The sequence below is a fragment of the Camelina sativa genome, chromosome 7 (genome assembly GCF_030686135.1).
Source record: "Camelina sativa cultivar CO46 ecotype springtype chromosome 7, ASM3068613v1".
Taxonomy (NCBI): domain Eukaryota; kingdom Viridiplantae; phylum Streptophyta; class Magnoliopsida; order Brassicales; family Brassicaceae; genus Camelina; species Camelina sativa.
The window spans coordinates 22,885,053-22,907,379 of NC_141886.1; the positions used below are offsets into that span (position 1 = coordinate 22,885,053).

The following is a 22,327-nucleotide window of genomic DNA, read 5'->3' on the forward strand; positions in this document are numbered from 1 at the left end:
GTAGTTGAACATGCAATTCTGAAAATGTTAAATCTAGTTGGCTAGTAAGCCTATAGTATATGTATTTCTCCATGACCTGAAATTTTTTTTTTAACTTAGAAAAGTTGAAAACGTAGAAAAGTTGTTGATTTGTTTTAACATATATATAAAAAAAACTATCATAAACTCAAGAAACAAACGCATAACCGTGTATCATAAACAAAGCTACTGGAACCGTAAACCAAATCACTACAATCAAAACCGAGACTAAACTCTAACACCTAGCTTCTATAACATTGTCGTGGCACATACGTAACACCTAGTTAGTTGCACACGATTTAATTGGCATCTCACTCTTTTGTACATATACACAAGACGATTCAGAACCCACACTAAAAGATTCTGATATATGTTATAACGATCTAAAAAACCTCATCTAGGTTCGAAGAAACTCGAACTCTCGGTTATGTAGTCACTCCTCGATCCTGAAGAATTAGACTGATTTGTCGTGGGAGTCATCATAAACTTTCTCATCTCTACTACATTCCCTGGATTCAGAAACGGCGGTTGCGTCGGCGTATGAATCTCCAAACTCCCTTTCATCATTTTCACAACGGCAGACATCGCTGGACGCTGATCAAACGCTGCTTGAACGCAGAGAAGCCCGATTTGAAGTAGACGTGATGCTTCTATCTTGTTGAAGTTATCCCCCAAGACTGGATCCACTGCCTCTTCCAGGTTCCTTGTTCTGTACAGACTCCATACCTAAAGAGTATATTTTCAAGATTCAAGAAAAGGGTTTTAAGTTAAAAATCAATCGATCAAGAAAATGTTAATTAATTACTATTAGAGAGTCATCTACCGTTTGTAGGATCGAACCAGCTTCTTGTACGAAGGCATTGTTACGTTTTCCGGTTATAACTTCAATCATAAGAACTCCGAAACTGTAAACGTCTGCTTTCTCAGTTAGTTTTCCTCTTACCACATATTCTGGCGCCATGTAGCCTCTGTTTCCACAAGTGTAAAACTTCAGAAACACACAAAAAAAAAGTTGGTAGAAATGTAAAGTTAACAAAAATCAGGTTTGCGACTTTACAGTGTCCCCGCGATGGCAGTGCTAATATGAGTCTTGTCCTCTGGGAACAATCTAGCCAATCCAAAATCGGCAATTCTTGGAGTAAAATCATCTTCCAAGAGGATATTGCTCAGCTTGATATCTCTATGTATGATTCTTAGATTCGACTCTTCGTGAAGATACGCCATTCCTTCAGCTGTGCCAAGTAAAATCTTGAATCTCTTCCCCCAACTCAACGGTTGAACATCCTTTCTTACTAAACCATAATATCAGTAAAGACCAGTCAATAAAGATCCGTGAAGACATAGTGACCATAAAAAGGTTTAGGATGACAAAAACAAACCAAAGAGATAATCGTGGAGGCTTTGATTTGCAATGTATTCATAGACTAGAAGGCTTTCAGGTCCAGTTATGCTGCATCCCAAGAGCTTAACAAGGTTCTTGTGATCAACTTGGCTTATTAGATTAACTTCATTAAAGAAATGATCAACCCATTGCTTTGTGTTGAAGAACAGTCTCTTTACTGCAACAGTCTTACCATTAGTAAGAACACCCTATTCCACAAAAAAAAGGGTAAAGACTTAACCAACCGAAGTGTAGGAACATCCAAAGAAGAAACTCTAGAAAATGGATGATAAGAACACAACTTACCTTATAGACAGAGCCAGATCCTCCTTGTCCTAGCTTATTTTTGTCACTAAAATAATCTGTGGCCTTCTCGAGATTCTCATAAGAGAAACAGAGATTAGATTTGTTCGCAAGCATGAATAGTGACCCTAGTTGCTTCTTCTCTACATTATATTACACAAAACAAAACAACATCTTTGTTAAGATCAAGACTTTAAAACTTAACTATTATAACCACTCAAACTTAAATGACTAATCTTGAAAAGCTTTTGTAAGTAACAAACCTCTTTGCTTCTTGGCGTGTCTCTTTCTAAACAAGAAACCAACTGCAGAGACCAAAAGAACAAAAGCTACCACTGAAGATGTCACCGCCAAAATCACACCTAAACGGTTATGACCTGATCAATCAATTAGTAAATCAATGCCACAATTTTGTTACAACAACATATACTAAAGTTATGATCACATTTCACAGGGTCATTGTACTTACCACCACCATTACCATCTGATGTAGAATTCCCAGAATTGTTATAAAACTTCTGAGTAGAAAACCTCATATAACAACCAACGCTAAGAAATCGACCTTCTTCATTAACCAAACAAGAACCAATCCCTACTGAAGCTTTACTCAAACACTGAGCACAACCACTACGATTAACAGTCTCCCAACACTGAGCAAGACCATGAACCGTCACGTTATGTCTATCCACAAAACCAGCATAGAATCCACCGTTTCTCACCGCCTCCACTCTCATGTTCCTCACCAGCTCCGCAGCGTTATCCCGAAACCCCGTCCGGTTTACTCCGGTTATCTCCTTTGGAGCACATTTTGACTCGTCTCGCAAGCTTACCGTCTCGTTAAAGAAATTGTAATCATCATACCTAAAACAAGGATAACCAAATAACACCAGAATCAATCAAACACAAAAATAAAAGTTTAGATTTTTATGCGATACATACGAGTATGAGAGAGAATCAAACCTGATGTAGCAACCATCTGAGAAGACTTGACCACCACGAGTACCTTTTTGGAAAGGTAAGCAACGAGGGACCTTAGCTTTGATCTGAGCGAAACACAAGTCACAGTCTTTCTTACTAAGATCCTTCATACACTCTCCGTAAGCGTAGACGGTTTGGTTCGCGGTGACGTTCCTGTTAACCACTTGGCCGTAACCTTTAGCTTCAACAAGTGGAGAGACGGAGTCCATGGCGGCGAGGAAAGTGCTGACGAAGAGACTCCTCTGTTGCGGCGGCGATGTTCTGTTGCTGCATATCTGAGACACTGTTTCTCCTCTTGAGTCTGACACAGAAGGGTTTGTAAACAAACCCACAAGGAGAAGAAGAAGAAGAAGAGGAAGACGAAGAGTGTGAATTGACATCCTGGGTTTTAGTGTTTTGAAATTGAACAAGATAGCATTTGTGTAAGGTTTTTTGTGGATCTTTTGCTCTGTTTTTTTTTTCTTTTCTTTTCTCTTTGAATAGATTTCTTGGTGATAGAGAAAGAAGGCACGATCAAGAGAAGTTGAAATTGAAAAATCTTCGATTTCAGTTGTTGGTGGGTCAAAAGAAAAGAAGAAAGCTCACATCTTTTTTCCAATTGTAGGAGAAGTCAAAGTGAGACTTTTGTCTCTTTATGATTTCAACGCCCGAAAGATGATGATCGTATTTGCGGGCAGTGAAAAGCGAAAACGACGCCGTGTGTGAGTTATGTTATTTTTTAATGCATGGGGAGTGACGTCATCGCTTGTGTCACTTTTTGTCGTGTGTGTTGCTATTTTCTGTTTTGTCACCAAAAAAAAAAAAAAAGTCTGTTAAAAAAGTTAGAACTTGTAAGTGCTGGTTGAAGTAGGCTCCTTTACCATCTTTAAAAACAGGGGGAAGAAGAAATTAGGAGAATCTATAAGGTTATGTGATTAGTTCGATAGGATCAAAACTTACGGTTGTGTGGTTTGTAAACATTTGGGGTAGTCTCCAATTAGTTCCGACTCTAATTTCAGTTCTTTGGATTAGTTTTTATTAGATGATTCATAAGATGCTTGAGATAGTGTATAAAGAGAAATCCATTAGCCATGTTGGCCGATTCGAACCCGTATTCCAAATAGTCAGTGCAATGTAGTGGATGCATTGTAACCATTTTGCCATTTTAAGTATTATGGTTAATACTACAACCTCAAATATTTATATATTACTAGATGTAACTGCCTCCACAATCTAATATGGATTTGCCCCTGTTGTTGATATCAGTTCTATTTTTTTTTTTTTAGAATTTTAGATATGAGAGATTTTACTTATTTTGTAGAGACTTAATTGCATTTTTTATTATTTCACACTTATGAACTCTAGATACTAAAATATAGTTCTACATATTAAAAAATACAAAATAAGAAAAAACATTTTCACCAAAAAACGTGTTTGTCATATCTTTTCTTCACCTTTAATATCAAAGTCGAAGAGATTTGAATTCAGATTTGTTTGGAATTCGATTTGAATTCGAGTATTTTGTCAAGCTTAAGATGTAAATAACAAAATCAAACCTAAATCTGAAGTATATTTCGGATATGGGATAAAACCTGAATCCGAACCGAATCTGATGGATGTTTATCCGAAATCCGATCTAAATACTAGAAATATCTGAGTGAATCTAGAACTTTTTGACCAAAATACCTGACTTGAACCCGAACTTGTATATAAACGCCGAGGTCTAAGCCCATGTAAATAGAGATTTTAGCAAATAAAAATTCATATAAATTTAAGGCTCCTCTTTCCTTTTTTTATGAAATCAATTTATAGTTATTGTATTTTTGGTGACAATCTATAAATTAAGCTTTTTTCTTTCTTTACTTTTTACTTGCAAAATAAAGTTCTAATGTTTCATTTCATGTCTTATTTTGCTATTTTAATGAGCTTTTTAAGTGCATAAATCGTCTTGCTTTGGATTTTTCACAGCTCTTTCGATACGTTTTTGGTAGTTATTGGAGGAGTAAACAAAAGCAACGTAAGGGATAATGGGCGTAAAACTCTTGTCTGCCGTATTGTGAAGGTCGTCTCTAAATCAAAGCAACTTCAATATATCATTCTCTTCTTTTTATTCTTTCTCCACCACTTTCCAACGACGTCCATCTTCATCACCCCTTGATTCAACTAAATTTGCCGCACATTCTGAATTTGTTATATTTTCTGATAATGACATCTTCATGTCTATCAAACCACAATCATCGCTTTTTGAAAATTGCGTTTTTTGTTTTAATTCTTCTTTAGTAATATACATTCAGTTATTAAGAAACACGGAGTATAGATTGTGCATGCATATAAATTGTTTATATGTTCGTTTAATTTCTAAAAGAGCTTTGAAAATAATAGTTTATAATATTGTTTTTTTATTTTTATCTGATATTTTGTGTATACATGTGGCTCTGTAAAAAAAAAAGTACGTATATAAGTCTAAACGTCGTTGGATTTATATTTTCATACAACATTGGTTAAATCTATCAAATTACGAAACCTAATCCCAAGTCTGTGACTAATAATTCAACGCAAGATATCGATTTGTCTGACGGCTCTTAAATCTTAATATTATAAATAAATAAAAAAGCAAGTACACACGATTTGTGAAATTATTGGTAGCAGGATAATTGAGAGAAATTTGTCGGCGAATTTTTATAATAGAATTAGAAACTGGTGGGTTCCGTTCCGTAATGGTCGACGTCTAGAAGCAAAGCGACCAGCTCGTGACTATCAAAGTCAGCGTCAACTCCAAATATTCAAGCAATGCTTATCGCATTAATGTATCATTGCATCCTTGTCTTATTGCAAAAGAACATAATCTTATCTATGTCAAAGTCATGTCATTCTTGGAAAATTATACTCTTAACCTTTTGAATACAAGCTAAACTATGTATTGAAATGACAGTGATATTGCCTTGTATTGATGAAATGATGCATTCCGCTCGAGACTCGAGTCTACGTTTGAGCGACTTTCTAAGATATTTCCTTCGGCTAAACGAAAACGAATAATCACGAGCTTGTTCTACACGTCTGTCTTAAGTGTCAAAATATCGGAATTTGTTGGCAACTATAAAAATATCTAGCTTTGACTTTATGTTTAGGTGTGTGAACACTGGCCACTACTGGCGCCGCCGTCGCCATATCCATAACTACGGCAATAACTTTTTGACATAAATTTATACAACTGTGATGAAACAATAATTAATCCTTTTTTCGTCATGAGAGTAATTTGTCAAATTACAACAATAAATAATAATGCTAGCATCAATTACCCTACACTTGTTAAGATTTTTCAAAACGAGACTCAGTTTCATAGTCATAAGATATAAGTATATAACTAAAACTAAGTAACGAATTAAGATTACTTAACCTTACTTTTACTTTTTGTTTAAGGGACAAATAGAACAAAACATCATTTGTCCACCCCACAAAACATCATCAGTCTGCAATAGATTTCTTAAATGGCCCTTAATTAGCAAAAAAAGGCCCATATCAGTATGAATTGGGAATCAAACACAAGGCCATTTTGTAAGTTGATTCATCGGCCATGGCAGGGCCATTTCGAAGCATAGTCAGAAGACAAAAAAATATAAATAGAAAACAATCCATTATTGGAAGTTCAGAACTAATTAACCAAGGAACTAAATTTGATCTGTCTCTCTAATTCACCGGTGACAAAATATTTCAACTCTTTCCCTCACAAATACTTACTAAAATTACCCATTTTCTTTTTCTTTTAGCATATTGCATTTATATATAAATAACCAACCCCCTCTCTTCGTTCAAATAATCAACAATCGGTGTTCAAACACCACTAAAAATATATATAAATGACTAAATATCTCCACCTTGCGACCGCGGTGGTCCTCCTCCTCCTGACCGCGAGCCAAAGCGGCGTAGCAATGGCTCGGCGGGTTAGACGAGGCGGGGGCGATCCATGCTCCGGGTAATAATCACGCCGCTATGTGAAACACCTTGTTCACAACATGATGAGTAATCATAGTCTAATGCCGAATCGTAGTAGTATATACTATATAGTATATAAATGTTCCATATCTCATACTCATAGAGTCTAATGTCGAATCGTACAGTATAAAATAGAAATATTCGACTATATAATGAGATCTTAGCTAACTGAGAAAAGAAAAAGGAAGGAAATGTAACCTCGTGGAAGAGAAAAGCTGAGCATGGGACGGCTTTAGACAGCATCATTGCTCGTACATCAAATTGTTGTATCCTACTTTTGCTTCAATATTCCTCTTTTTCATCACTTTTTTCACATTCTCTCCCTGTCTTCTTTTGGTTAAAAAGAAAGTAGGCTATTATAGAACAGATTAAATGACATATACATTTTTTTTCATTATTTGTATTCCTTCACACAGAAATAGAAATGTAAATGTTGTAGTGGAATTTATGATGAGGAAATTGGCCTTATTGAATTATGCCTAGTTTTCTGGAGTATGAGAACGACAATATCATGTTATAAAACACTTTATTTTGATCAGGGAATTTTTGAATATGCATTGGTTATTGGAATTAGAATATCCACAGTTAATTATTACTCCTTTTGTTCCTAATTAATCTAAGTTTGAGTTTCAAAATATCAAATATGTATGATAAGTTAGTAACTCTTTTTTTTTTTTTGTGTGATAAGTTAGTAACTCAATTTGATTCGGTTAAGAATCTGAATTCTTCCACGTTTTAGCACACATGACTGATCTTTACAGTAAATGGAATTTCTAAACAGTTTGTTTCTCTCTAACCTTCTTGTCATAGCTTAAACCTTACCTACGTATTCATTTACATAGGTTGTGCCAAACATTACGTCAAAAACTGGTAAGCATAAAAGCTAATGTGAACAGATAATTTTGTAGTCTCGGATTATTATTAGTGGTCTACTAATGCAAATATGTAGTGATTCATTTTTTTCAATTAGTGGTCGCAATAATTTTCTTCCTCATGAGTCATGATTCAGAGATTCACATATAATATAAAATACTGCTCCTATGAGCCACCGAAGCTAATGCCCTCTTGATGCCATTCTTTTCGTTTACAAGAATCAAATTCTCCCACTTTATAGAAGACCTTTACTTATACATTCCCTTCAATATTTGACTTAACTTCTTTACTTTTTAATATTGACTTACCATTTCTCAGTTCGACCGATCATGCCGTGTGTGCATGCATTCATGTATAACCAAGATAGAATCGTTCTAGGCCACATGATCTGGTATATATGGATCAGATTCTTCATACTTTCTATGCTGCAAGTACGTCTGTATGCGTCTTTACATACGTATTCATGTATACATGCACGCATGCGTATGGCCCCAACCATTAAACCCTTTGGGATCCATATATATATACATGTAATTTCCATCTGCCAAAAAGCATGTTGTTTGATCAGGGTTATAGTAGGATAAATATGCGGAAAACTTTATATCCTTTACTTCTTTGGGTTAAAAATTTTATGCAAGTTGGAATTAACCGCATCATCCAAAATAGGATGAGTTTAGAGCCATAGGATTTTTTTATTTTTAAAAGATGTGAAAAACTTTATATACTTTACTACTTTTGGTTAAAAACTTTAAGCGAGTTGGTCCTAACCACATCTGCCAAAATAAATGAGGTTAATTAGTTGTATTGTTAAGATCATGCTGTGCCAAAGTACTCAAGTCATAATTTTTTTTGCCACTCAATCATAAGTTTCTATCTGGTCAACTCTGCTACTGTATTGTGTATAATTAATCAAAATCCAAAACAGTATGGTGTAAGACTAAAAATCTCACAAGAGACAAAAATTTCTATAGTGCCATAGTGATTTTTGAAAGAAATGAAAAAAAAATGGAAGGGGAAAAGCTAGAGGAATGCGATAACTCGTTAAGAAGAAATAGACTAACAAACGATCATCAATGTGTATGTGTCCCTACGAGGACCGCACCCACTTAATTCCGCAACTTCAATACCTATTGACCCTCTTTTCTTATAAATGACCCACTTATAATTATTAGTATCTTATATGGTTCGTATATTGTAGTTGCAAGGTTGTGAAAATGTTGTTATAGTATACTTATTATATACGAAGAAACAAATAATGTCACTGAAATCATAATGCATGCTTGGTTAAATCACTCCTCCGTTTTGAGAGACAATATGATTATACTTCAAAAAAGATTGACACTCTCGAGCCTCGACAATTATATTTCACAACTCGTACTATGCTATTGTAATAATGTTTTTTTTTTCCCTCAAATAAACCTGCTTTGATTTCCGCAAATTCATATATATCACCGGCTGCTCTTCAACCTAACAACAATAATATACATTATATACTACTACTAGTTTGCTAAATATTCTTTTTCCAGCTGGGTGATTATATATAGGGAGAAAAACGTGCCCATTCATGCAGAGGATCTATATTGACCTAAATTAACAGGTTAATTACTAAATTAATTCATAAAATACGAGGGTCAGAGTTATTTTTTGCCTAAAATACTCTTTTTTGCTTTGTTAGAAAAAAAAATAAAGTCAAATTTACTCTCCCAAAATTTTTTTAAGAAAATCAAAATATTTTCAAAAGTCAAGTTAATTAATAAAGTAACTCATAAAATATGAGGCTTAGATGAGTTATTTTTTGCCTAAAATACTCTTTTTTGGTTTGTTAGAAAAAAAAATAAAGTCAAATTTACTCTCCCAAATTTTTTTTAAGAAAATCAAAATATTTTCAAAAGTCTATTGGACTAGTTGTGACAGATTTATTTGTGTATGACATATTTATTTTTGCACAACCGATTTACTTTTGTATGACAGATTTTTTAATTATAGTTATGACAGATTTATAATTGATGACAGATTTATTTTTTACGACAGACTTATTTATAAAGACACCACAGACTTTCACAATATATGACATATTTGATATAATATCTGGCAGATTTATTTTTCACAGTTACTTCAAATTTATTTTATTGATTAAAAATCTGTCGTAACATGACATATTTTTTTACAGAGAAATAATTACTAAGTTGACCTCTAGTGATAACAAATTTTTTTAAAGTTACAACAAATTTTTTAATTTAACCAAAAATATGTCGTTTGATAACAAATTCATATTGTTTTTAAAAAAAATTGCTAAAATGACCTATGTGAACACCATATGTTATGGCAGATTTGTTTACGTTATGACAATATTTTTGTTTGCTTCCAGAAATCTGGTGTTTAATAACAGATTTATTAAATGTAAAATGTAAATATAGTAACAACAGATTTGTTTTAAGTTATATTTTTTTTCAGTCATATTGTTATTAATTATATTTTTTATAAATCATATTATGAATCATATTTTTAAACTCATATATTTAAAGCATATTTTATACATTTAATTTTCCTAAATCATATTAAAAAGTTTAGCATCATATTTTAAAATCATATTTTTATATATTATATTATTTTTTCATAAATCTTTTTTAATATTTTTTATATACATTATTTTTTAGTTATAATTTCATATATTATATTTTTTATAAAACTTTTATAAACTATATAATCATAAACCTCATATTTTTAAATCATATATTTTTAATAATGATATTTTAATACATTATATTTTAAATTATATTTTATTTTTGAAATTATATTAAAAATAAACATCATATTTTTTAATTATTTTATATTTTTCACTAATCTTATTTTTAAATCAAAATGTTAAATACTAGTATAATTTTTTATTTTTCGTTTTTCACAAAAAAAAAGATTAAAAAAAAGTTTCTAGGTTTTTTGTCTTTTTACGTAAAAATTGTGTCATTCTAGTTATTGAATAAAATGAAATGTTGATATTGCAATTAATTGCTAAATTTGTGTCAAACTGGTATATTTTCACTTATATATAAGCATATTTTGGATCTCTAATTAAAGAGATTGCGTACCGTAAACTCAAGACTTACATAATTAAAAGAAAACTCACCATATTTGTTTGTTAGAAATTGCAAGAGATTCCATATTAAAACATTTCACTGTTCTACAAGCAACATTGTGTAATACATAAATATTATTAGCTAGTAATTTCTTGGATGTAACATGGAACATAAATTTAACTTGTACAGTACTCTACATTAACTGTGAAAGAACAAAAAAAAAAGGGCTTGGAAAGAGAGAGTTAGCTGTAGCACCAGAAAGCAAAGAGCTTTGAAGAAACTCAAATTCAAAGGTACTCAATTTCATCTGACTAGCTCTGACCCCCTTTGTTTAAACCAAAGAATGATCACCACCAAATCCAAATCTCCCGATAAATTACCCTTCTCTTATGTTCCTCTCTCTCTCTCTCTCTTCTTCTATCATTTACTACTTCTTAAACTTTTCTAGAAATCTGCAAAACCCTTAATTTGAATTCATCATCACTTAACCCTGTATTTATATCACCCACATGCCCAAAACTTTCGTAACACACAACCCTAATAAATTTTTGATGGGTTGATTCATTCTTTATTGTTTTTCTTGATCTTCTGAGTTTTCCTTAGAGAAAGTGATTATGATTTTAATGTGTTTGTTGGGAGATGTGTCAGTAACATCAAGAAGACGAACAACAATTCAAAACCGTATTAAATGTTGTCTTTTTGATCACTCAAGAAGAAAACAACAAGACAGCAGATGTTTCCATCATTCTTCTTCACACCAAGCTTCGTTCAAGTCTGATACGATGTTCTTCTCCTCTAACGTTCTCAGATTGATTCTTTTACTCTGTCTCGTCTCTTCTTCTTTCTACTTATCCACCGCTTCTTCCTCCAATTCCACTGCCGCCGAACAAACTCTCCGGCCTCAAGAAGAGCTTCAGAAGCTGAAATTGATTAGAGAAGAGCTCCAAAAGATCAATAAGCCCGCCGTTAAAACCATTCAGGCAATTTCTCTTAGTCTGTTTTTTGCTCTGTTTTTACTCTGTTTTTGTTGAAAAACCGACATGCAAGTTTTGTTACTCTTTTCTTAACTCTATTTCTTCTCTCTATGTCTTATGTTTGCAGAGCTCAGATGGTGATACAATTGATTGTGTTTCGACTCATCAGCAACCAGCTTTTGATCATCCTCTCTTACAAGGACAGAAACCAATGGTAAATTTTACTTTCCATCTTCCTTCTCCATTTTCTTTTCTTCTTCCGCAAGTTTTCTTATCACAGACTTCAAAATTTCCTTTTTTGTGTTAGGATCCGCCTGAGATCCCAAAAGGGTATAGCAAAGAAGATGAATCGTATGAAGATTCATCACAGCTGTGGAGTTTAACCGGGGAGTCTTGTCCGGAAGGTACGATTCCGATAAGAAGAACAACGGAACAAGACATGTTAAGAGCAAGTTCTGTTCGGAGATTCGGTCGGAAAATTAGGCGTGTGAGGAGAGATTCCACTAGCAACGGACACGAAGTAAGTACACCATTTTAATACTAATTAATCCCAAAAAAAAGTCAAGAGGTTTCTTACTTTTTTGTAAAGAAAAAGATTTAGAATGATACCAAAAATCAGCTTTTTCGTAATTCTCTGCAAGACCATAACCAAGATAACACTTACTAGTTGTATGCAAAGAAGTGAAGCGTGACATATCAAAGATTATTCTCTGTTCACAACTTCACATCGTGAAAAAAAAAAGATTATTCTCTGTTACTTTTCTCTTTTTCTGTGTTGATACTCCAAATTTAACGTTTGAGAATTTATTTGATTGATAAAAAAAATGAAATATTTTTGTAGCATGCGGTGGGATATGTATCCGGGAGACAATACTACGGAGCAAAAGCGAGTATAAACGTGTGGTCACCACGTGTGACAAGCCAATACGAATTTAGTCTTTCTCAGATTTGGGTTATTGCTGGTTCGTTCACACACGATCTTAATACCATTGAAGCCGGTTGGCAAATTAGCCCGGAGTTGTACGGCGACACTTACCCAAGATTCTTCACTTATTGGACGGTAAATGTTTCCTCCAACTTTGATATACCCTTACTTACTTTATATTTGTAGGCAAAAGTAATTAATTTTTATTGAATTAACATTCTGTTAACAATGGCATTACTGATAGTGATTTTCAGTCCGATGCATACCGAACAACGGGTTGCTACAATTTGTTGTGTTCCGGTTTTGTTCAAACCAACCGCCGAATCGCGATTGGAGCTGCCATTTCTCCTAGATCTTCGTATAGAGGCAGACAATTCGATATAAGCTTATTAATTTGGAAGGTAATTTTTCTTCATCTCTACATATACACATTTATGCATTTTATCAGTTAGAAATATACTAACAATATTTATTGCATACTTAATTATTAAGTATTTCTAGTATATTGTTCTTCGATCTTTCATTCATCCACACTTCTATACCATGTTACCAGTATTAATTAACAGTTAGAAGAGTTCCACATGGTTCACATCAATGTTATGTTGGGTCAACTCAGCTCTTACTTTAGAAGATGTGTCTCCACAATGTCTTGAATAATTTGAATATGTATTTTGAGTCATAGTAATAAAAGCAATAATAATGTATGCTTGTATAATCTTACGTATAGGATCCCAAGCACGGTCACTGGTGGCTACAGTTCGGGTCGGGTGCGTTAGTCGGATATTGGCCAGCGTTTCTATTCACGCATCTACAGCAACATGGGAGCATGGTCCAATTCGGTGGCGAGATTGTGAACAACCGACCCGGTGGTTCACACACTTCAACACAAATGGGCAGTGGCCATTTCGCCGGTGAAGGTTTTGGTAAAGCATCTTATTTCCGGAATCTCCAAATCGTTGACTGGGACAATACTCTTATCCCCGCTTCGAATCTAAAGATGCTCGCAGATCATCCCAATTGTTATGATATTAGAGGTGGGACGAATCGTGTGTGGGGTAACTATTTTTATTATGGAGGTCCAGGTAAAAACCCTAGATGTCCATGAAGAATCAAGAAAAAAAATAGGTTTATTGATTATTATTCTTACATGTAGTGTGCAAATGAATTTTGGGGCTTGAGGGAGATTAGGAATTTTTACATTGCCGCTAGGTGTTTTGCAAATATCATGTAGATGAGTTTTTTTTTACCATAACAATATCACCACCACGAGCTAGCGAACAAATTCTTGTTTGTTTTTTTTTGGTTTGTTAAAAATGATAAGTATAAAATTTGGTAGTGTTATACTTTTCTTTATTGTTGTTTGAAATGTGTGATTTTGGAATTACCGATTTTGTAATGTTTAAATTGATTGATTAGTGTTACCAAATACCAATGTCAGTGTGACTACATTGAGACTCAAGTGTTGATATGTTATATACTTATATGTCGTGTGTATATATATATATATATATATATATATATATATATATATGGTTATGAAGTTTCACTTTCAATATAGAGTTTAAATGCAGAATTAAAACTGTCAGATTTCGTCATTCGTGGACCAAAATATATAGTTCTATACTTCTATGGAAAATATCATAATTGGTTGTAGCAGAGACCTCATAATCAATTGGGGATGGCTGTAAATTTCTGACGATTAGATTTGAACATTCATCACAACTGTCCATTTATTGAATTAATGTGTGAAGATGAATTAAGCAAAAAACAAAATTTAGAGGTGGTGATGTATTTACATGATGGGACCATAAAATTAAAATGCCGATTTAATGGTCTTCATTAATCGCCCCACGTGCTTTCTTTTATTACAACATATTTCACAAAATAACATTTAGTTCTAAAACATTTTTCTATTCCTTCCAAATGTGTTTCTTAATTTTTAATTTTCTTATACTACTACTTTGATTGTAACAGACTAACCAGTTGGTGCAATTCTCAGTTCCAGTTGTTTTAACCACTTTCGTAAGGCAACATCTTTTTCTTTAATTTGTATATATAAAGTAGTATTTGCACTCAGATGCTATTTAAAGCAATCTCATGTATATATAAATTTATGGTTTGGATTATATATTATAAATTAAATTTAAATATTAACTTGAAAATAGTATGAATAAGCAGTAGTAACAAAACTAACTGAAACCCAAAACTAAGTGTTAATCACAGATAAACTACCCAACATAGTATAATTTATAATCAAGAACATGGGCCTAGGCCCAATAATTGTAGGAGAAAACACGAGAGACTAGTCAAATATACGGCCCTGGCCCTTTTTTGGGAGAAACACTGATTTTATGCAAGTGGTAAATTAGTTTAACGTAAATCCCATATTTTTACAAAATGCACACAGAGTGTAAACTAAACCAATGGTGGAAACAGCTCTTACTTAAAACATATGATAGTCCGCGCAGATAAAGTTTTTAATTAGGTTTAGTTTTCCTTGTTACGCCTGTCTTGTTCATCTTTGATAATGACATATAGGTGGTTGTTTAAGGCACGAACTAACATAGACTGTAAAAACATTTAATCGATGGGTCGGAAGAACCAATCCGAATGAAATAGAGTGCGAATACATATGATTTGGGTTTCTTTTGTTAATTAATATTGATAAAACAAAACGACGACAAGCAACAAGAACAACGGCGAGCGAAGTGGGAGCGTGAAGCATGCAAACCGACTCATCATGTTCTTTGTCCTTTTACTCTGACCGTTTCAACTACGTAGGCTCGCCATTTGGCAAACACTCTCGATTAATATATTTATGACAAAATTAGAATATTTTTTAAGAAATGATTAAAGGATGACTTGATTAGAAGAAAGACGAAACTGCGAAATTATCATAGAATCGACAATTTTAAAGTCAACCTAATTAAATACCACTAGTAGCCAACTTTTTTCCCCTTCCTTCAATTATAGGTAAGACAAAATTATCGTATCGAACCTTTCCACGTGATATCACGACCCTTCGAAAAACATACCTTAAACAGTTAAACTCGCAAGACTTTTAAAAAAAAGACGAAATTTTAGTGTAATATGCACACTTTTTAAATATGTTTAATTCGTGTAATAATGGTGTTATCATTAAGATAGTAATCTCGTCAATAAAGCATGGACAAAGTCTTATGCAATTCATAAAACGTTTCATCATGACTATGTATCAACAGTTAATTCCCATAATGAAATGAAGTTTAGAAAAAAAAAAAAAATTGATATAACCTCTCTTTTTTGTCAACCATTGATTGACAAAAGCCTTTTAGATAGTTTTTTTTCTATAGAGTAATAAAGATATAGGGCGCATCACTTTTAGACGCAATTTCTACAAATGTATTAGCTAGAATATAGTTTCTTATAAGATGATCAAAAGTATTAAATTCTATATTGTGTACGTACATTACTTTAGTTTAGTAGTAACTTTTCAATATTTTCTTGCTATTGGTGGTTAAGTTTTATATATATATATATCAAGACATTGTGTTGTTTTTATAGATACGCATTGTTTTATGAAAATCAAAACTCAACCACGACAATTCTGATTTGTTTGAGGAGATTTAAAATTAAAGTGGGATATATAAAAATTATCATTGGATGCATAGTCATCATCATTGTGCGGGACTCTTTGTGCATAATATATCTATACTTGGTCCCATGTACTAGAATGAATATTGATCATGTATCAAATCACTTGAATCGTCGTTTACCCAAAAGAAAATTTGACCTAGAAGATTTGATTTAGTTTGTCATTCGGGAAGTCGATATATCACGTCCACCTGCTTTTGTTTCTTGGAAACTAAAGATTCTGATGATATTTACTATCTTTCAAAATATCTAATGTCGACGGATGATAATTATTTGAGGGTGTGAATCACTATGAATGAATGAGATAGTGATCAAAATAGGTCCATATAAGGATATGTGATGATGAAGTCCTATGGGAAATGGAGAATTAAATATTTAAATTTGAATGGCTTGTGACTTCATCATTACCCTCAGTCTCTCCCTACGTACGCTTTCCAACTTGGTGGTCTCAATACCATTTCTATTAAAATTAAAAGAAAAATCCACTACGTTGTTAATTGGTAAATGGTAGTGTGTTACTGTTTTTGATGACTGATGATCTGACGAAATTGTAAAAAGTTCATTATGCTTTGAGAGGACTGCATCAAACTCAAAGTTGGTTTGCAAGAAGCCAAAACAATGTAAAATGTGGTTTGAACTCTGAAGGCATTAACTACTCTCGGATTTTTCTTCATTGATGTTTTCATTCAATGCATAGGAAAGAATAAGCCAACGAATCCAAAGAAAGAATCCTACAAGATTTACTCTCGCCCACTCACGCAATTAATGAAGCTGATTTTGAAAATGAAATTTCGGGGGAAAGTAACAATATTGGAAAATAATAATAATCATTTTTTTCACAACTGCAAAAAAGATATAGACTAAAATGAGTTAGATTTGTTAATTGTATAATTCTATGATGTGTATGGAGTATGTTTTAGTTTTTTCAAATAAAAGGACATCAACACCTTTCGAAAACTAGTATATGATTAAGATATGTCTGATTGGAATATTATAAGTTTTAGATTTTAAAAGCCATAAACTAGACCAAAACTACTTTCATTCAAGACCACAATATGATTAGCAAATACTATAAGCATTTTTATACGCTAAGGATGTTTTCTTTTATTTTTAGTTAGAAAAATACAAAAATTTGAAAATGTATTTTTTAATTTGTTTTTACTAATATCCATCAAAATAGATTAAATAAATCAATAAAAAGAAATATTCCAAAGAATAAGTATTTTTATTCTTTAAATATATTCGGGTACAAAAATTTATCTATGAAAAATAGCATTTGGGCAAAACTGTTAGTCAAACCATTTTAACAATGTAGTAAATAAAATGTGTATGTATAGTCATTTAGAGATTTAAAACATGTATTAGTAGTCATTTAGAGATTTACGAAGACGACAAACGAAAGATTTTTGTTTTTCGATAGTTAGGAATAGGTTACAGACATCTCAAATAGAATCTAGAATGTCAAATATCTAGAATTTCGGCGGACATCATCTAATTAGTTACAGATAAAAGATCAAAATGAAGTACACATAATTAATATGGCGGTGTAAAATTAACTCTCATATAGTTTGAAAATTTATTAAAACATGTATTTTAAGTCATTTAGGGATTTATGAAGACGGCAAAGGCAAGATCTATTTGGCAGATAGAAATGAATAGAATCTCAAATATCGATAATGTCAGCAGATATCATCTTAATTAGATACAAATAAAAAAACAAATTAAAGTTACATAATTAATATCTGAAGAGATACTAAAAGAATTTCTCATACCAAAAACAATATCTAAAAAATTTGTGCATTGAAGAAAAAGACATCTTATAATAAAAAGGATAGTATATGTTTAAGTCATGGTAATTATGTTAATTATGTGGTAATTCCTTACCCTTTTGTTATTCTTTGTTAGATTTGTTTACATTTTGAAATATTGTATGTCACTTATAGCTATCTAGGGGATGTTATCGGATTTTAATTTATAAAGAATTTTGAAGACTTCAACAAAATCATCAAAGTTGAATAAGTGAAAGATTTTTAATGATTGCTAGAGAATATTTTATAGTTTTGTTGATTAGTTTTCTAAAATCTTGTCAAGTAATCCAAACAGTCTCTGTATTTTTGTGATATTTTCCATGACTTTATTTGGTAAAAAAAGTGTGTACAATCATGAACAAAATGACATAATAATTGAATTCATTAACAATCCTAGATTTTTTGTTTTAATTGAATAATACAAAGCTTTTATTGACTTTACAAAAGTCTGAATCCAATAACCCAAGTTTGTTAAAATTTTAAATGAATTTTTACAAATCATTAACTAATAACACTAAACTTTAACATAGTTTAATAAAATCTTGATCTAATAACAACAGATTCTACATTACAATTAAAGTTTTTAAAATTCTATTAAAATTTCAAACCAATAACCTCCACTTATATTTTGTTTATTGTGGAGTAATTCTTTTCGGAAAAGTTTTACACTATTTCTTTTTTGTTGTTGCCAAAATAGCTAATACTATTATTGCCCTTTATAAGTAAAGATTTTATAAGTGTATTTTCTTGGCCAAAGATATAATTTTTTTTGCATTACCACTCTTGCCTTTTTTTTTTTTTTTTTTTTTTTTAATTATAATGGGGGAAAAGATATATAGTATTTTATTGATAAAAGAAGATTGTAAATATCGCTTTCCTTCTATAATACACTCAGACCTATACACTATTCTCTAATCATTAAAGACTGTTACAAACGAAGAAAAGAAAAAAGACCAACCAAACCAAGAAAGAAGAAGAAGAAGAAGAAGAAGAAGAAGATGGTGAAATTGGAGAACCCGAAGAAACCCGAAAACGTTTCGAATAAGAACATCCCTTTGTCCGATTTTGTCGTCAATTTGGATCAGTACGTTTTTTTTTCCTTCACAAAAAAAACCCCTTAACGACATTGCAAGATCATAGGCTCAAAACAAATCGAAATCTCCGAGTTTCACTCTTTTTATATATATATATTTTTTTTGTTTTCCTTTTTAGTGGTGATCCAACGGCTTACGAAGAATACTGGAGGAAGATGGGTGACAGGTGTACGGTGACGATACGTGGTTGTGATCTTATGAGTTACTTCAGCGATATGACCAACTTGTGTTGGTTCCTTGAACCAGAGCTTGAGGATGCGATCAAGAACTTGCACGGTGCTGTCGGTAACGCTGCGACTGAGGATAGGTACATCGTGGTCGGGACCGGTTCGACACAGCTTTGTCAAGCGGCTATCCACGCACTGTCTTCACTCGCTGGGACCAATCCTGTCAGCGTCGTCGCCGCCGCTCCTTTTTACTCCGTAAGTCCCCACCACTAAAAACTAAACTCATCCTCGTATCTTTTTCCTATTTTGTTTTAATTAATAATTAATCTCCGTTGACAATATAAATTAACTTTTTAAACACCTTTGGACGGTTTTTTTTTATGCAACTAACAAAACAAATATCAAGTGAATCTTGTTTTATAATATACAATACATATAGTGATTGATCTTGACTAGCTAATGAACCGTTTTTTTAGTTAGACAAACGAGAACTCTGATTAATTAATTTAATTTGAGTAGAATTTTGGATCAAGTCCAGATCTATATTATCCTTGCTCTCTTTTTTTGTTCTTAAATTAAATTTTCAAGTTTTCTTTCATTTTAAAAAAATATTTTCTTGGTGTTGCTTTTGATTCATCTTCTAAAACTGCCTAACTAAATGTAAACCCGACATAGAAGCAATTGATGTATTTCTCACTTATATGGGATGTCATACGTTACTTAAATGAAATACCCATTAAAAAAATGCTAAAGAAGAATCTTCCTCTTTGGTCTTACATGAATCTTTGAAAGAAGCTTCATTAGGTCTTTTTGTATGGTTAATATTATAGTTTGATCTAAAATCGTAAGTCTCTTTAAAAAAAATAAAGTGTAAAGATTTAGTGGGCGTCGTCTGTAAAAAGCAAGATTGGAGATCTAAAAGACACGGTGACAGACATGTTTCTCGAACACAACACAACACATCCACCAATTTTTTTTCTTTTTCTTTTTGGTTTAACGTTTTTTTTTACAAAAACCCTTTCTCTTCTTAGTTCTTACATATACACTCATACATGTGTTGTAGATTCATGTGCAAAGACATCAGTAACATGCTAATGTCCCCACTATTAATATTTTTTTCTTTTACCAAAAACCATTCTTCTCTTTTTTTAATAATTCATTCTTGAGAATGTAAAATCTTTTTATATTTTTGCACATAGACGTATGTGGAGGAGACGACATATGTTCGTTCCGGTATGTACAATTGGGAAGGAGACGCATGGAGTTTCGACAAAAAAGGTCCGTACATCGAGCTAGTAACGTCACCCAATAACCCTGACGGAACCATTAGAGAGACTGTGGTGAACCGTCCAGACGACGACGAAGCCAAGGTGATCCATGACTTTGCCTATTACTGGCCCCACTACACTCCCATCACTCGCCGTCAAGACCATGACATCATGCTCTTCACTTTCTCCAAGATCACAGGCCACGCGGGGTCCCGCATCGGGTTAGATATTTATTCAAAACTTGCTTACAAAACTATATATAAAAAAGCAATTTATTTACTTTTGTTGGATGATATAATGAAGGTGGGCATTGGTGAAAGACAAGGAGGTGGCTAAGAAGATGGTTGAGTATATAATAGTGAACTCGATTGGTGTGTCTAAGGAGTCACAGGTTCGAACGGCTAAGATCCTCAATGTTCTAAAGGAGACTTGTAAGAGTGAGTCGGAGTCTGACAATTTCTTCAAGTATGGTCGTGAGATGATGAAGGATCGGTGGGAGAAGCTACGTGAAGTGGTGAAAGAGAGCGATGCTTTCACTCTTCCCAAGTACCCTGAAGCATTTTGCAACTACTTTGGAAAATCACTCGAATCTTACCCTGGTAAATTACTACTACTACTACTATTTATTTCACTAAAAGACAAAATGTTTTGTAACGGTTGGATATAAATGAATACGACGTAACGGTCGATGTGTTTTTAAATATGTGTTACAGCGTTTGCGTGGTTGGGGACAAAGGAAGAGACGGATCTGGCAAGTGAATTGAGGAGACACAAGGTATTATGCAGAGCAGGAGAACGTTGTGGATCTGACAAGAAGCATGTCCGTGTCAGCATGCTTAGTCGTGAAGATGATTTTAACGCCTTTCTCGAGAGACTTGCCAACATGAAAGCTCATTAAAAGCATTGACCTCTAGATCATCACAAGCGCTTATAACGCCTTACAATAATTAAGATGACTTTTCTAGTTTTTAGCTTTTACCCTAATGTTTATCTATAAATAAATATGTAGAACCAAAGAGGTAGAACTCTGAACTCCTCTCTCTATCTTTATGGCCTTTTAGTTTCTTTCTATATGTATGTGAAATATCAAGGTGAAACTGTTCTAGTTCTTAGACTTAACACGACCTGTTCCACGTACGAGAGAAGTTTTTTCTTTTTGGATAAATCTTGGATTTGTTTATAGACCCCTACTACTTATCTTAAAGCATTCATGGCTTGATGTCCAAATTAATATGGATATAATTCGTAACTAGTCCCCGTAGTAGGATCCATCACGCAGAGATTAAACATTGTCTAACTTCTATTTTGATAAATCAACTCATACATTTGTATGGCTTACATCGAAAGCATCAAGCATGACTAGTCCAAATACACTGGTGTGGTCCAAACTGAACTTAAAAGATTGTTTTCTTGCTGTTATTATATATTTCTTTTTAAAAAAATCAAAATTTGATGATATTATTATTAGTTCTATAAAATCAATAGAACTATACCAAGTTGTTTCTAATATCAAATATTATTGAAATATCTTTATAATTATCAAATAAGTTACAAAATCTATCAAATAAGTTATAATTATTGAAGCATATAAACTAATCAACAACAGAACTAAATAAACAGGTAAAAAAAAAAAAGCAAAACAGAAAACGTTAGTATAAAAGATTGACAAAACTAGAGATTATAAATTCAAATCAGATACATTATAGGCAACTCGGCAACTCCAATAGACCATGTGAGCATTAGTAGTTGACAATTCATTTTCTATATATAATTTTTGTTCCTTACCTTAATTCATTTATGGTTTAAACACTTGCACATAAAAATATCACAAACCAAAAAATGTGGCTCGTTTAATTTTT

The 22,327-nt window shown here is 32.7% G+C and overlaps 3 protein-coding genes across 6 annotated transcripts; 2 read left to right on the forward strand and 1 right to left on the reverse strand.

The window, feature by feature from the left end:
• Positions 1-128: 128 nt before the first annotated feature.
• LOC104701695 (cysteine-rich receptor-like protein kinase 3) lies at positions 129-3,355 on the reverse strand. Its single transcript, XM_010417435.3, has 8 exons — positions 2,663-3,355; positions 2,172-2,563; positions 1,966-2,079; positions 1,706-1,845; positions 1,398-1,608; positions 1,076-1,310; positions 842-986; positions 129-744 (listed from the first exon to the last, which is right to left on the reverse strand). Exons 1-8 carry the CDS (start codon positions 3,058-3,060, stop codon positions 412-414), a joined length of 1,968 nt encoding a protein of 655 aa, XP_010415737.1. The 5' UTR covers positions 3,061-3,355; the 3' UTR covers positions 129-411.
• A 7,402-nt stretch (positions 3,356-10,757) lies between these two features.
• LOC104701696 (protein neprosin-like) lies at positions 10,758-13,924 on the forward strand. 4 transcript variants are annotated; one of them, XR_015560945.1, is made up of 7 exons: positions 10,758-10,892; positions 11,248-11,579; positions 11,701-11,787; positions 11,881-12,093; positions 12,415-12,633; positions 12,743-12,899; positions 13,226-13,924. XR_015560945.1 is itself a non-coding variant. In XM_087456745.1 (7 exons), the coding sequence occupies exons 2-7, from the start codon at positions 11,382-11,384 to the stop codon at positions 13,601-13,603; spliced, it is 1,242 nt and encodes a 413-aa protein (XP_087312871.1). In that variant the 5' UTR covers positions 10,758-10,892; positions 11,248-11,381; the 3' UTR covers positions 13,604-13,924. The 4 variants fall into 4 exon arrangements, 2 of the variants coding, with proteins under 2 accessions (XP_087312871.1, XP_010415738.1); XM_087456745.1 differs by having other exon boundaries at positions 12,753-12,899; XR_015560944.1 differs by lacking the exon at positions 10,758-10,892 and having other exon boundaries at positions 10,919-11,579.
• A 4,840-nt stretch (positions 13,925-18,764) lies between these two features.
• On the forward strand, positions 18,765-21,633 carry LOC104701697 (L-tryptophan--pyruvate aminotransferase 1). Its single transcript, XM_010417438.3, is given in 6 exon segments — positions 18,765-19,023; positions 19,152-19,455; positions 20,400-20,689; positions 20,772-21,067; positions 21,182-21,354; positions 21,356-21,633. Coding segments are annotated over 6 exon segments (1,176 nt in total). The 5' UTR covers positions 18,765-18,937; the 3' UTR covers positions 21,383-21,633.
• Positions 21,634-22,327: the final 694 nt, after the last annotated feature.

Excerpts from the sequence above, each read along its gene's own strand:
- LOC104701695 (XM_010417435.3), bottom strand. The coding sequence starts at position 3,060 with ATGTCAATTCACACTCTTCGTCTTCCTCTTCTTCTTCTTCTTCTCCTT. Across the intron at positions 1,311-1,397 it reads CCTCCACGATTATCTCTTTG|TAAGAAAGGATGTTCAACCG; the intron begins GTTTGTTTTTGT and ends ATTATGGTTTAG. Across the intron at positions 745-841 it reads CTGGTTCGATCCTACAAACG|GTATGGAGTCTGTACAGAAC; the intron begins GTAGATGACTCT and ends TATACTCTTTAG.
- LOC104701696 (XM_010417436.3), top strand. The coding sequence starts at position 11,214 with ATGATTTTAATGTGTTTGTTGGGAGATGTGTCAGTAACATCAAGAAGA. Across the intron at positions 12,634-12,752 it reads GATTCTTCACTTATTGGACG|TCCGATGCATACCGAACAAC; the intron begins GTAAATGTTTCC and ends AGTGATTTTCAG. Across the intron at positions 12,900-13,225 it reads TAAGCTTATTAATTTGGAAG|GATCCCAAGCACGGTCACTG; the intron begins GTAATTTTTCTT and ends TCTTACGTATAG.